At 38.8% G+C, this 16,236-nt stretch overlaps 1 protein-coding gene across 1 annotated transcript; it reads right to left on the bottom strand.

Annotated features, from left to right (window-relative positions):
- Positions 1-76: 76 nt before the first annotated feature.
- Positions 77-15,909, bottom strand: col9a1b (collagen, type IX, alpha 1b). Its single transcript, XM_057342145.1, has 32 exons — positions 15,832-15,909; positions 15,365-15,421; positions 15,239-15,274; positions 15,091-15,153; positions 14,544-14,597; positions 14,145-14,180; positions 13,850-13,873; positions 13,713-13,766; positions 13,558-13,611; positions 13,350-13,385; positions 13,182-13,238; positions 12,959-13,012; positions 11,876-11,929; positions 11,699-11,752; positions 11,392-11,445; positions 11,170-11,223; positions 11,028-11,081; positions 10,861-10,914; positions 10,723-10,776; positions 10,062-10,106; positions 8,336-8,389; positions 8,208-8,261; positions 8,067-8,120; positions 6,634-6,705; positions 5,962-5,997; positions 5,712-5,756; positions 5,533-5,565; positions 5,224-5,370; positions 4,577-4,631; positions 1,617-1,805; positions 1,388-1,465; positions 77-905 (listed from the first exon to the last, which is right to left on the bottom strand). The coding sequence occupies exons 1-32, from the start codon at positions 15,907-15,909 to the stop codon at positions 700-702; spliced, it is 2,049 nt and encodes a 682-aa protein (XP_057198128.1). The 3' UTR covers positions 77-699.
- Positions 15,910-16,236: the final 327 nt, after the last annotated feature.

Consider the following 16,236-nt stretch of genomic DNA (forward strand, 5'->3'; position numbering starts at 1 on the left):
AAATGAATGCTTTAATGACATCTCAAGATTAATGCAAGTTTCCCACAGCAGATGCTGTTATCCAGTAATCTGTTTGCCAGCACATCTACATCAGCATCCGCACTGAAAGAGCAATCTGACGGCGTTTGTGGCCAAATTTGGCATTGCTATATAATGAGAAAAAGTTGGGCTGTTCAACAAAACAAAATTGGAGGCCTGCTTTCATTTTGACTTCATATAAAACATTCAGATTTATTCAAAAGTGTTTCCCCGGATCTCTGTACAAACTTCAATTTCATTGAACTATGTAAAATAAATAGAAATATCATGAAACGAGCGTATCTGCATTTTCTCTCTGTATTTTGTGTTTCCCCACAATCTTGGAACAATAAAGCACATCACCAGCGTTCTTCAGCGGGGAAATGAACTTCTTACAAAACAACAATCAAATCATTTACAGAGATGTACAGTATCTTCCCTCCCTTATTTTTATACAATGTTTTCGTTATGACACCAAGATTTGGGCAGGTTTTTCTTTGGCACATGGCATTGGCTACATTGGCCGCTGGTTTGAGCTTCCATATACTGGCACAAAACACTTAACTCACTGTGGTCTGGTGGTACTGTTTTGAACGGTTCTGTGATGGGAATGTTTTTGTGGTCCTCACAGAGCTGTCGCTATCCGGATCCACCCGACCTTGATGTCCCATCAGTACGGTTTTAGTTTCCTCCTGGGCCCTTTAGATTAGAGTCTTTGAGGGACTGGTGGGCAGCCCCTGCGCTCAGATTACAAGATGAAGGGTCACAGTAACCGGCTTGGCCGGCTGGACCGGGAAACCCAGGAACACCCGGCTGTCCTGGCACACCGGGTGGCCCTCGCTCCCCATCACGACCATCCCGACCGTATCCTGGTTTTCCAGGTTCACCTGCAAAACATAAAAAATAAAGAGGTCAGTCAACTTCCCATCAATGCTAAATAAAAAAATCTGCTTGAACTGGCGCTGGGCACTGGTGAATTTGATGCTAGCTACCAGCAGACTCATCTGTCCAGTGAGATTAAACCACTGAGAAGGCGGCCAAATAAGAAATCCTATTTCATTTGATTGACAGTAAGTGTCAGTGACGCACAATAAAACGGAACGCCTCGTGTACCTTCATTTCATCAGACATGTGACAGTTTCATTTAATGCCAATTTAATGTCATTTTCAAAACTCTATTACTCCGGCATAATATTCAGATCGAGTTGTTTCATATTGAATTGGTTCGCATCGTATTCATTAACACTGCTTTCATTTATGCATTAGGACAACAAGGTGGAATTGGGAAGATATAAACTAATCATGAAAGGGGGGATCTGTGATATTTTTGACAAGAGGCAGCACAAGATGAGATCCTGTTGGAACTGACCTGGTAGACCAGGAGGCCCATGCATGCCTTTGGGTCCCCGAACTGTGGGTCCCCTGTCCCCTCTGTCTCCCATCTCACCTATAATACACACACAATGAAATACTGTTATGTCTGGGCTTTTAGCATATTTAAAGAACATGATTTATGTGAATGTTGGTCATTCAGTGATTGGTTAGTTGGAACCAATGAACAGGTAGTGATCACATTCTGCACACCCATAAGAACTCACCTTTCTGCCCCTTAAAACCCAGGACTCCCAGAGGCCCTTTGAGTCCAGGCAGTCCTCTCGCACCAGCTTGTCCAGGAAATCCGTTGTCACCTGGAGGTCCGGGAGGACCTGGGGAACCAGGCCGGCCTGGCAGTCCAGCCGCACCAGACTCTGGTCTTCTCAGACTTGCGGCCAACTGGGCCAGCTGTTCTGAAAAGACAAAGACCCAATATGCTAATGAGTGTGAATGGTCTCCTGCCATTAGCACAGCTCATTTTTACTTTATTTCGTCCATTGATTTACTCTAATTGGAACTGCCCACCACTGCAGACTGACTGCTGTGTGCTTTGTCTGTAGTGTGTCTGAGGTGAGGTTAGAGCGCCCCCTTGAGGTTAAAACTTCTGTCCGTAATTCATTCGTTTTTAAGAGATTTCCTAAAATTGTTTTAATTGCACATTTTAAGGAGACATTAAAGTTTGGCAGATATTAAAATTGGGATTTTCTCTCGAAATAATATTTATCAGAATATAGATGTAATATAGTTCTGTGAAGCAGTTTAACCCAATTCTTTCATTATTTATTGAACAAATCAGATGCCAGCTGAACAATTATTTTATATTAAAATGTCGTCATGCAGGGCCTACTCATCTGTGAGGTTCAGTATTCAAAATATAAAAAATAAATCAACAAACAAAAAACATGCATGACAACTGGGCTGCGTTCAGCCCCGACAAAACGTTGCGAAACGTTTTTTTTTTTTAACGGAAACAGTGGTGCTGTTGAACAGCCTCTTGTGATGACGCAAGAGTTGCAACTATGGCAGCTGAGAAGGCCATTCTTGTTGCGTCCGAAATCGCATACTATGACAGTACATACTGATTTAAATGAAGTACTGTACCTACCTATCGACCATTAAAACAGTACTTTCTATAAAGTACGTGTGGGAGTAGTATGAATAGATTTCAGACGTACTGCATCCGCCATGTTTTATTGTCATGTGACCCGTATGCTCTTTGACCTATGACGTATTAACATCAACCTGTACCTAGGCGTCGGTACAAACATAATTAATTCATTAATCTGTACTTCCATTTAAAAAATGGACACCCGCTTTGAAGTTTTCCGCTATTTTTATTTGATTCAATTTTGAATCGTTGCTCAGCTCCCGTTGCATCATGGGATAGAGAAGTGTCCATCGCTGCGTCCAAAATCGCCTACTTCCATACTATATAGTAGGCGAAAAAGAGTATGAGTCATGAATATGTCCGAAACCTCAGTATGCAAAAAAACAGTTGGCAAGAAATACCCGGATGGTCTACTACTTCCGCCGAGTTTCGTGAGAATTTGAGGAATTTTCGGAGCCTGATGAAATCGGTATAAATACGTGTTTAATACTGCAAAATACATGTCTTCTAATATCTTCAATTGTTGCGTTTACCGAGCTGCAGCGGACACATTTGTAAACGACTTTACTTGGACCCATTGTGCGAGCTGTCTCTTTAATACCGCGTGGCTTATATACATGTTGCTGCTGATTGGGCAGACATTCTTGACACGCCAACCAAACAAGAGAAAACGTATCTCAAACCATGTTGCACACCGTTGCAAACCGTTTCCAGGAAACGTGTCGTTCGGAAACCGTAGCAAAGCGTTGAGCACAGGTTTGAGCTTGAACTTGCCGCTGGTCTCGAGGCACGCGAGAACCAATGATATTCAATGTCATCGAAGTGCGGCCATATTTGAACTTCCCTAGCATATCTGTATGTGTCCATGGTTACGTGATGTATCTAATACTAAAATAGCTTCTGCGGCTTTAACAGGACAAATGTTGAAGAGTTTTTGCTTCTTTGTTGGAGATAATGTATTTACGAAACACACTCTGTAGAGCAGTTTGTCCGTTTAGGGCTACTGTAGAAACAACATGGTGAATTCCATGTAAGGGGACCCGCGGTATATGTATATAGAAATAGCTCATTCTAAGGTAATAAAAACATAACGCTTCATTATGTAAGATCTTTATACACCGCTGAAGACATAGTTATGAATATTATATTGCATTTCTGTCAATAGATCCTCCAAAAAATTACACATTGGACCTTTAAAAACTGTCCTTTACCCGAAGTTCAAAAACACTAAGAAAGGGTCAAGTGTACTGTGAGGGGATCTTTAGTACTACTTCATTTACAGAAATGAATACAAATTCATTTTTATACTGGGTGATTTCAAAGCATCTGAAAACTAATTTTTGTGAATGAGCAGATAATTTAGTCTGTTTTCAATATTCTTTGCTGCGTTGAAAAGTTGTTAGAGCTCAATCCTTTCATTTGTCCTCATTCACCCTTCGAATCCTCCTCTCCCCTCTTTTGCATTTTCAATTTGCGATGGGAAATTGAGCATAAAAGGAGAGCAATTCTGCATTTTTACAACATTATTTTCAATCGTGAGAAAAGATAAAAGCGAAGACTGATTATTCACGATGTGAAGAATCCAATCCCAGGCCCTGAGCCATTGAGCAGAGGCTCAGCTACAGTGAATTTCACTTCTCGCTTAGAAAAACTTGCTCAAAATCTATGCGGCAGGATGCTCGACTGAGCTTTCAAGATTTTTGGGGAGGGTTTGGTGGGTGGAAGCGGGCTGAAGAAGGAAACTCATCACTTTGAGGCGAAAGTGCAGATCAGCTGAAAGGAAAATGAATTTTTCAGTGAAATGTGAATAAAAGAGTCATGAGGGAACCGGCGACGTGCGGTCCAGAGGAGCCAGAGAGGAAGAGCCAGAACTGATGGCTAATGTTATCGGGCTGGAATCAAACAGAATCTTTCAAACAAAATACAAAATATTTCCTTTCATCTCATTCTGACGTTTCTCCTGTGGTCAGTGCTTATCTGTTCTCTAGACTGAAGAGGCTCTGCATATGCATCAAAGATAAAGCAAGAAAACGGGTTTATTTCTGAAATGAGGGAAATCCGGGCATGAAAACTCACCCTGCATCACCCGCATGCACATCTGTTTGATGTGCTGATCGCTTGGTTCTTTACCCTATGAACAAAGATGAGTTTGTTTTCAATGAAAATCACACAATCCCTACTTTTATCCTGATATACAGCCATGGGAAAAAAATTAAGAGACCATTTCAAAATTATTTTCAGTTTTTCTGAATTTACTATTTATAGGTATGTGTTTAGGTAAAATGATCATTTGATCATTTTCTGAACTATCAACAATATTTCTACTAAATTTCAAATAAAAATATTGTTTCTGTTTGCATTCATTTACAGAAAATGAAAACTGGAGAAACAGGTGAAAATAACAGAAAAGTTCATATTCACTTTTAAGCAATACAACAGGAATATTTGTACATGTATTTAGGAAAAGTTCAAAAATTATTATTCTATGTGATAACCTGGATTTTTATCATGTGTCTTGTCATGCTGTCAGTCTTTCACATTGCTGTTGGATGACTTTATGTCACTCCCGAGGTTTGATTTTGTTGAAATTCAACAGACACTGGACTGGAATGCCCACAATACATCTAGAAATGCTGATTAAATGAAAATTTGGAATGATCTCTTATTTTTTTCCATGGCTATATATCCCAAAAGCCACCACTTCTTAAAGGTTCGAATCATACCGCTCCACCCTGGGAGCCACGAGGTCCCGGGACCCCTCTGTCCCCTTGCATGCCACGTGGTCCGGGGCTACCAAGAGGTCCTTCGATGCCAGGCTGCCCGCGGGGTCCATCTGAGCCTCTTTTACCCAAATCTCCCTGGTTACCGACCTAAATTTACATCAGAGACCATATACTGTGTGAATAGATGATGATGAGACTATCTTTAATATGATAAATCATTGTAGTAATGCATGTTGGTCTTCAGGGGTCTTTGAAATAAAAAGTGGCTTTTCTAAAATATAATGAAAGTAAAGTTGATCCAAAACTCACTTCGCCTTTAGTTCCAGCTTGGCCAGGGTCACCCTAAGTAAAACCGACAACAAGAGAATAAACAGTTTCATTTGCAATATCTTAAAAGATGATAATACGACTAAATATTCAATTCATGTGAACATACAGTACTGCACCGATAGCTGCAATGTTCAGTGTAATATTACTGTGCTACTTACAACATCTCCTTTATCTCCTGGTGTTCCCTCCGCTCCTTGATCTCCCTACACATCAAAAACAGTGACGAATGAGAACATCTCATAGATTTAGGGGGTTAACAACACCCTTAACCATGGTAAAATCACTATAACGCTTTAAAATGCTTTCTGTGGATATATAATATATATTTAAATGCCTCTCCTGTTGTAAATGAATGTAATTGATTTGTGAATTCAGCGCTACTTGGTGATAATGTAATCAGACTCTCACCTGTTCTCCCTTAGGTCCAACTTCACCTCCTTCACCCTGTATAATTCAGAAATCCCCATGAATATCAGAGGATAACAATGTGCTCGAAAATTCCATTACAACAGCGCTGATTAAATAATGTACGCTCACCGTTTGACTCTTTTTACAAAATCTACACCTGTTTGGAACACCTAAGTAGATTTGCTTTAAATGCATTAAGAAAATCATTCCGTCTAAAGGGCCAATTTGCTTTTCAAAGGCTTCTTTGTACTTTTCTAAGCTTTAAAACACTGATGGGAGAAAAAATGGAAATAATTGCAAAGCCTTAAAGGCTAAGAAAAGTAATTGAGTGAAAACTGCTCGGTGATTGTAAAGAGTTGAGCTGTTTTTATAAAGCTGCTGATGTCAATGACTTTCATTTATCAAGCATAACTTCAAGTTTACTTTTCTGTCCCTAAATAATGTTAATATAGTATTATATATATATGTATTAGCATGATTTATTAGTATTATTCTATAGAATTATTCTATGGCACATCCATGGACCCATCCTTCTATTTCTTTGTTTTCTTACCAAACATACTTACGCAAAGACCGCCTCCCCGTTTTTTTTTTATTTTGAGAATTCATTCAAATTCATTGTCCCATATCAAAAGTTGTTCCAAATATTCTAAACAGGCGAGCCATTCTTACCCGCTCCCCTTTTATTCCTGGCAAGCCTGGCGGTCCGGGAAGTCCAGGCAAACCCAAATCACCTTTAGGACCCTGAGAAGATCAAATAACATGCAGTCAATGCCGTGTCTCAGCATTTACTGTGAAATTCTGCTTCATGTCTTCTTCCTCTCTCTGCAGGACCTCCAAACAGGGGCATACGACTCCAAAATCCCTAAGTCATTAAATAGAAGAGACTGCAGAATCCTTGAGTGACTCCCGCGCGAAGACACTCTCATGCATTCTTAAAGAGAGTGAAGTTAGATGTGAGACCAAGATGAAAAATACTAATGACAATGATTCTGTATATATACGGTTTCTTTCTTTAATATCTATTTTGAGGATGAGTGTGTGTGTGTGCGTGTGTGCGTGTGTGCGTGTGTGCGTGTGTGCGTGCGTGCGTGTGTGTGTGTTCAATAGGAATGTCAGGGGAACAGAGGATTCTTCGAGGAAACACTGCTGTGAGACATTCTTTTCACTATTTACTCTCTACTGTGAAAACAGTGAGGTGGGATCCCATTCAGTGTGACTCTCAAAGGACAGAGAGAGAGAGAGAGAGAGAGAGAGAGAGAGAGAGAGCGCTGGCTCCATTCTCCTCCGCAGGACACACCATGAGCTCTCCTTTCTTACTGTGAGTGTGTCTGTATTTCTTCAGTATTATTTTGCCTCACTGTAACCTTGACATTTGCATAAAAGGCAAAAAAATCTCTTGAAAGACTTTTAGCGATGTTTTTAGAAGTCACTGCACCCCAAACCCTAGATAAGTAAAGGCAGCAGAGTTTAGCGGGAAAAAAATCCCATCAATCTCTTTAATACCTCAGTTGTTTTTCCCCAATATTTTCTCTTTTTATAAACATAAAACTAACTTTTAGTAAGAGCTAATGAGGTTTTCTTTTGCTTTAAGCAAAAAGCGAACAAAAATTGCCAATGCAGTAATAAAACATTAAATGAATTCTCTAAAAATTAGGCTTATTGTTCTACTCAGATTTAACTTGTTTGGACGATATTTGGGTATTTTTGTAGTTTTAGAGATCTCTACAATGTGATCAGTTGTGCTCATACAGCATTTACCTACATAACACAGTTTGCAATCAAACGTCATTTTTATATAAATGTACTGTAATGTTTCTTCATTCATTATTTCAACAACAACAAATAGTCTGAGTTACAGTATGCTATCCATATTAATATTACAGCTATCCTTACTGTATGTCACCAAGGGTCATCTGAACGTTAGGAGAAATAACTGAGAACAGCATTCAACTAGTAAAATCTTCCTATTTGAGATAATCTTGCTCGCTCAGAACCTCTATCTACATCAACAGTCTTTGTAGCTCAATGTTTAAAACTTGTTCTGGGGTTTGCATAATGAAAGTAAAGTAGGTAACTATATCATATCATCATCGAACACTTACTCTGGCTCCTGGTTTTCCCATTGGTCCAGATGGGCCCTGCTCTCCACGGTCTCCCTGAACACAAAGACAGAATCAACACCTGCATGATGTAAATACAGACACATGCAATCTACAAGTATTACTCTAAACATAAATACTTACAGGCTGACCAATAGGCCCGACAGGTCCAACCTCTCCTTGTTCTCCGCGCTCGCCCTGAACAGAGAAACGTTTATAGTCAGATAACCAGTCTTTACACACAGCTATTAAAGAGTTTACTATAAACCCACCTGTCTGCCTGCAGATCCCATAGTGCCCATGAGGCCTAGCTCTCCAGCATTACCCTGAAATCAGAGCGGATTGTTTACATTGTGTTTACTCATGCAGTGTTTACATTGTGTTTACATATAAATTGTGTGCATTGTATTTACTCATGCGGTGTTCGCATTGTGTTTACATATATATTGTTTGCATTGTATTTACTCATGCAGTGTTTGCACTGTATTTACTCATGCAGTGTTTGCATTGTGTTTACTCATGCAGTGTTTACATTGTGTTTACATATAAATTGTGTGCATTGTATTTACTCATGCAGTGTTTGCATTGTGTTTACTCATGCAGTGTTTGCATTGTGTTTACTCATGCAGTGTTTACATTGTGTTTACATATAAATTGTGTGCATTGTATTTACTCATGCAGTGTTTGCATTGTGTTTACTCATGCAGTGTTTGCATTGTGTTTACTCATGCAGTGTTTACATTGTGTTTACATATAAATTGTGTGCATTGTATTTACTCATGCAGTGTTTGCATTGTGTTTACTCATGCAGTGTTTGCATTGTGTTTACTCATGCAGTGTTTACATTGTGTTTACATATAAATTGTGTGCATTGTATTTACTCATGCAGTGTTTGCATTGTGTTTACTCATGCAGTGTTTGCATTGTGTTTACTCATGCAGTGTTTACATTGTGTTTACATATAAATTGTGTGCATTGTATTTACTCATGCAGTGTTTGCATTGTGTTTACTCATGCAGTGTTTGCATTGTGTTTACTCATGCAGTGTTTACATTGTGTTTACATATAAATTGTGTGCATTGTATTTACTCATGCAGTGTTTGCATTGTGTTTACTCATGCAGTGTTTGCATTGTGTTTACTCATGCAGTGTTTACATTGTGTTTACATATAAATTGTGTGCATTGTATTTACTCATGCAGTGTTTGCATTGTGTTTACTCATGCAGTGTTTGCATTGTGTTTACTCATGCAGTGTTTACATTGTGTTTACATATAAATTGTGTGCATTGTATTTACTCATGCAGTGTTTGCATTGTGTTTACTCATGCAGTGTTTGCATTGTGTTTACTCATGCAGTGTTTACATTGTGTTTACATATAAATTGTGTGCATTGTATTTACTCATGCAGTGTTTGCATTGTGTTTACTCATGCAGTGTTTGCATTGTGTTTACTCATGCAGTGTTTGCATTGTGTTTACTCATGCAGTGTTTACATTGTGTTTACATATAAATTGTGTGCATTGTATTTACTCATGCAGTGTTTGCATTGTGTTTACTCATGCAGTGTTTGCATTGTGTTTACTCATGCAGTGTTTACATTGTGTTTACATATAGATTGTTTGCATTGTGTTTCCTCATGCAGTGTTTGCATTGTGTTCACATATAGATTGTTTGCATTGTGTTTACTCTTGCAGTGTTTGCATTGTGTTACTTATGCAGTACTTGCATTGTGTTTACACACAGTTTTTGCTTTGTGTTTACTTATGAAGTGTTTACATTTTAAAGCCACAGTTCATTTTATTTTATTTTGTAGCCTCTATTTAAAAAAGTAGGATAGGTTAGGGATAGCAGCTTTAAGATTGATCTACAGTAGTTGTGTCTGCATAATTAAACTAGTATAGTAGAATATTTTTACATTTAAAAATGACACAGTTCACTTTTAACAGCCAATGATTTTTTAGCTGGTGAAAGCACTACTAATTCAGCCAGTCTCTCACCTTTTCTCCAGATGTACCTTTTGGCCCTGGGCTTCCTGGTAAACCCTGCAGAGAAGCATGATAGACTCAATAAATATAAAAAAACAGTTATTTTACAGCTGTAACACCAAAGAAAACTCATACACCTTTTCTTTGTAATGAAAGATCAAAGTATTATGCAGAGGGCGGTTTTCATCTCAAAATGAATGATGATGCTATGGTGTTTGATCAATTCAGAAATATTATGTAATCTAGCCCTGCCATGAAACTGAACAGATACAGAAACTTTGAAACTGAACATTATTGACTTTTTACCCCCTGATGTAGTGAGCTATAAGATTTATCGCTTTAAAGGAGACAGGGAGAAGTAAAACCTGCAAGAAAAGGTCAGAAACCATTCTTGCCTGACACGGATAGTATAGTAGAGATCCGTTGTTTCACACCTTGACTGAATAAAAGCAGGTACTGTATATGTGAACTTTCTTAATATCCTGACATAACTAGGGTCTTACAAGCCCCAGTGCAAAAATTAAAGTCCATGTCCATAAAATAAATTGATAAAAATTAGGCTATAGCTAAGTGTTAGTAACATTAAAAATGCCAGCGCAATTGCTACTGCATAGCAGCAAATGGATGTTTTTGATGTTCCGGTGTTAATTTATTGAATTTTGAATGTACTTACAGGAAGTCCTTGAAGGCCTATTTCTCCTGGAGCTCCTCCTTTTCCAGCATTGCCCTGTAAAACAACCAAATCTCCATTATTGTCCCTGTCACATCTACACAGCCATGATCAAAAGGTAAAAGTCTGTCTCTGCTGTACCTTTGCTCCTGGTATGCCAGGAATACCCTCACGCCCATCTACACCCGGCAAACCCTGAAGAGAGACACAATTCAGCAAAGCTGTTCGGGTGTATCATTTCATCCTTTAGCAAATCCTTATATCCACGCTAACAAAGAGGATGTGTATAGAAATGTTAAGGGACGTACGCCGTCTCCTTTTGGTCCTGGAAGACCCGTGGTGCCTCTTGGCCCTTGAGCGCCCTGCAGAAAGAGATTTTCATTACAAACAGAGACTGTCAGTATGTCTGTTACTGCAAAAACAGTGAAAGTGACCTGCGCACACACATACCTGTTCACCTTTAGGGCCGGCTTCCCCCAGTCTTCCCCTCTGACCTCGATCCCCCTTGAATAAAGACAGACATAAATCTCAGATAAACAAAACGAGGATCTGTTTCTGTTTATTACATCAGCACACCGCTGAGCAGACTTTTGAATAGTGAATGTGATACAAAACATGTCTGATTCTGAATCCTTTATTGTTTTATAGTTTGGTTTCTTTTGAAGAACTCACCATGGCACCTGCCACACCCTGAGGACCCGGCTCACCATCAACACCCCGAGGCCCCTGTAAATACAACAATTTATTAATGCTTTTCATAGCCAACTTTTTACTTTTATTCTTGCTTTTCATTACTCACAAATACAGATCTTCCAAAAATCTTCCATGCTTTTTAAAAGAAAATATTTGTAAAGTGTTATTTTACTTTTTATATACTATATATAGTAATCTTAACTTCTGTTTCAAATACATCAAAAGAGAAATGAAGTTTACAATTGTCAAAGCATTTCATGTGATTTATAATCAGTTACCATCTTACCATTTCTCCTTTAGAGCCAATCATTCCAGTGGCACCTCGAGTCCCCTGGGGTCCCTGAAAACACATCATATTAACAAGCATGTAAGGCAAGGCACTGAATCATGACATGGCCGATGGATTACATTACATTTAAGTTCTTAGACAAGATGGCTGAGTAACAGGATGGAGTGCACTTACAGTTGGACCCTGAGCTCCAACATCTCCAGGAGCCCCTTGATCTCCCTCCTCTCCCTAATAAGAGAATCAAAGAAATCAATTAATCAGCACTGAGGACAGGAACTGTTTTATTTTTTTGAAGTGGTTGTAAAATCAGTATGTGAATCCACAGACGAAACAAAGAGGAAAGACGAATGAGATATTCATGTGAGCATTTTGAGCTATGGCCTTAAGTTATTTTGGTCTTATATCCGTATAGCCAGCAGTCGGAAGAGAACTGAATATGTTATGTCACCATAACTTACATGCCAATTTAAATTAGACGGTTTTATTCCGACTACACTCGAATCCCTCATTATTCTTCACGCACCGGTGACGTGTAATTTCAATACAGAGCTTTAATAGACAGTATTTTAACACTTCCAACATGTTAATTTAAGCAGAGTGTCACTCCTAAATCCTAAACGAGGCTCTGTAATCATCTTGAAAAGGTCACAGTCAGAGAAAAAGGACCCAGACATGAAGTTTTCAGACATATTGCTCTATCTATATTTTAATTCAAACAGAAAGGTTCATGATACATGCACACACACACACACACACACACACGTGTCTATAGACAAAAACATGAGGATTCTGCCTTAAAGGAACAGTTCACCCAAAAATAAAGATTCTATCTTCATTTACTCACCCTCAAGTTGTTCCAAATCTGTGTGAATTTCTTTGTTCTAATGAACACACAGAAAGATATTTGGAAGAATGCTTAAACTTCTTAAAGTTCTTGGCCACCATTGACTACCATAGTAGGAAAAAGTACAATACTAGTCAAAAGTCCCCAGTTTTGTTTGCTTATTCTTTAAAATATCTTATTTTGTGTTCAACAGAACACAGACGTTTACAAAGCAATTCCTACTATGGTAATCAATGGTGGCCAAGAACTGTTTGGTTACAAGCATCCTTCCAAATATCTTTCTCTGTTATCGTCAGAACAAAGAAGTGTATACGGATTTAGAAAAACCTGAGGATGAGTAAATGAAGACAGAATTTAAATTTTTGGGTGAACTGTTCCTTTATTGGTTTTATTAAGCAACATATTGTTCTTACCTTGTGTCCTTGTTTACCAGGCTCTCCTGCTTCTGCCTTCACTCCTTTGTGCCCCTGACAATGAATGTGATATGTGATGTGATTGTACTATATCTAAAATATATATATTATATATATGTAAGATATAAAACAAACTATTTGAATAGTACATTTACATTGCTCTTTTACACGTTTTGACAAATTCAACATATTTCATTGCAACACTATCTATAGATAAACTTACCTTCATGCCAGGCAAGCCGGGATGGCCCGGTGCACCAGCTGAGCATGCATTAGGACACTGAACATCAGATAAAACAATTTAGAGTTAGATTATATACAGTGCAGTTACTCACCCCAACTATATCTAATAATAAAATCTCAGTACAGAAAAAGTACAGTTTCCTCTCACCAGTTCCATAGTTCCACCCAACATCCCTGCAGCACCCTGTAACCACACAGATTATCAGAATAATATCCGTTGAATATGAGAAGATTATCTTTCCAATTTGCTTGTTCATAAACATGCACAAACATCCTTAGTTTAAGACTACTAAAGCATATTTTTGTCCCATATTATAATTACAGTGTAATTAGCAAAATATTGTATTGATACTCACACGGGACCCTGTTGGTCCACGGGGTCCCTCTGGCCCTCTTACACCCATGGCCCCCTGTTTCATAAAGAGAAACATACCACTTTTTTCTTTCCATTATCATAGGAGGTGTGACCTTTGAATGCATTGAATCTTAATGCTCATATTAAGTCACTTACAGGGGGTCCCACTTTTCCCTGCTCACCCGGAAGCCCCCCTGGTCCTGGTGGTCCCTGTGCAAACGGGTATCAAATTTCAAACTTTTGTGTCTACACAAAAAATAGAGTTAATTCTCATATCAGTAAAAATCACTTACAATAGATCCATCAGGTCCAACTCCCTAAAAGACAGAGAGAAAGTTTGCATTAGCTTTTAATTCTATTAACATTTGCACTATTTCTAAGAGATATTTAGGTGTGAAACATTTGCATTATGAAGTGGTTAACATTCTTTTTTATTAAACTTATTCACTTCGCAGCAGTCAGTCAAAATGTGATGGAATGTGTGGCGTGTAAATATGTCTAAAGCTTTTAGCCCATCTTCAATTACTCTTTATTTATTTGTGTTTCGTTGAACAAACGCTGGAGATGTTAAAACAAGATCAGACTTACAGCTTGTCCTCTGGGTCCAGATTTCCCAGGTTCTCCCTGTTTCACAACAACAATGACATAAAAACTCTTTTTTATCAAATTAATTGAAACAATAACTAAAAATGTCCTGACAGACAGTACCTTTTGCAAACGTATTAAAGCAAAGAAGAATGAGAACTCAAATGAAATACGAATGTAAAAGTATTATGAGAAAAACGCAGACAATCTTCACAGGCTGATACGGTGTTTGAACACCAGCGATTTTAACAGGAACTGATGCTGAATCCACACAGATTAGGTTTGCGCACAGACAGGATTAAGAACTTTTGGTCACGCGAAAATTCCCTCTGTTAGCAAGTGCACGGATGTTAAGTTGACGGACTGTCAGACAGAAAACTAAGAAGCTCATTAGTCCGTCACCTTTTGTCCTAGTGGGCCGTCGAGGCCGGGCTCTCCTACGGGGCCAGTCAATCCCTGAGGAACAAAAAGCGGGTCATGTTAAATGATTCCTCTACAGCAGTACATGATGATGATGCAGATTTTATGTGAAAAACTGTGTTTTAGGGATGTTTCTATTTCTGTAATATTGAGTTACAAATCACAAATTTGCTAGTCGCTCCATAGAGAACCAGAGATTAACCAATAGAATGATAGCAGAACGTGATTTCTAAACTAAAACGCCTGCCATGGGCCGTTCATCTCTTAGTAGATGATTTCTTGACCCCTACTTGCATTTTCACAGGGAATCAGCTTTAATGATGTCCAGGCTTAAACAAAACCCCTGTTGTCTGTAGGGTAAATCTCAGGTGTCTCCTTCAGTCCGGCATGAGAAATTCCCTGCATTTTTACCCATCTAAGAGCTCCGCCCACCATCAACAGAACGCTGAGCTATAGTCCAGCATGAAATATGACTATTTAGTTTTACTTGTTGTGAAGACAGTAAAAGAGGGTTTTTGACATGTCTTACATCACCACCAGGTAAACCAGGAAGTCCAGCAGAACCCGGTTTTCCATCATCTCCATCAGGGCCCTAAAAGTACAAACCATATGATATATGAATCCTGGAGAGCAACAAATTATAAAATCAATGTACGATGCAGGAAATTAATATTTACAGTAGAGCCATCTTCGCCAGGTTCACCTCTCTCCCCCTGCAAGAACAAAAAAATGCAATCTTTTACATTGGATTGCTGTGTCGGGGATAAAATTACAGTTTCTGATTCTTTTGCAAATCAACTCACAGCAATGCCATCTATTCCAGGCACACCTGGTGGACCTGGAGGGCCGCCTCCGACCCTCTGTTAAAAAGACAAAAGAGTAATGCTGTGATATTCCTATTGTTCTTACCTGTATGTATTTCATCTTATGTTAAGCTTCATGCATATATAGAGCCAATAATGCAGCAAGTAAAAAAAATAACAACCTAAAATAAGACAAACGAAAGTACATGCAAAGTTTAGATAAATTGAAAGTTTAAGTGCCGCCTGACGTGCAACAGGTGTGCTGTTGGTTTTTAAACATAGATACTTTATAAATCAACCAAGGACATGCAAGAAAACAGAATGACTTCGAATTGGGTTTATTGTATTTACAAAAGCAATAAAGTTAAGCTTCTTTGCCATTTGCACTGTATGGCGAAATTACAAGCACTCACCTGAAATTCTGCTTCAGATATCTAAAAGGAAAAATAAAAGAATGTTACGTTTACCTGTGCCGTGCAGATGATGGTTATCTCCAACAAAAGCAGCAAAAGAGGCCCGCGCAAACCCACAGCGTGAGCCATCATCTCCCCAAAGACACAAAAAACCCCGTTCACTGGGATCCGATGGGCTGACCGAGAAACCCAACTAAATCCCCTTTCAACTATCTGAACTCAAGGCAGACCACCATAACCGCAGAGTCCTCATGTATATGCACGAGAGGCTTTGCTCTGGGGCTGTGATTGGAGGAGACCGGCGGAATGAGAGGAGGAGTTCAGCTCGCATTCGAATAGACGGCGGGAAATTTTACTAACCTGTGACATTTGACCTCTGTAAACAAACACAGATTGAGCTTTGGGAGAAAAGCCTCAATGATAGATACATAGCCATTCCACATTATATAGTAACATTTA

This window comes from Triplophysa rosa, linkage group LG9 (genome assembly GCF_024868665.1).
Source record: "Triplophysa rosa linkage group LG9, Trosa_1v2, whole genome shotgun sequence".
Classification (NCBI taxonomy): domain Eukaryota; kingdom Metazoa; phylum Chordata; class Actinopteri; order Cypriniformes; family Nemacheilidae; genus Triplophysa; species Triplophysa rosa.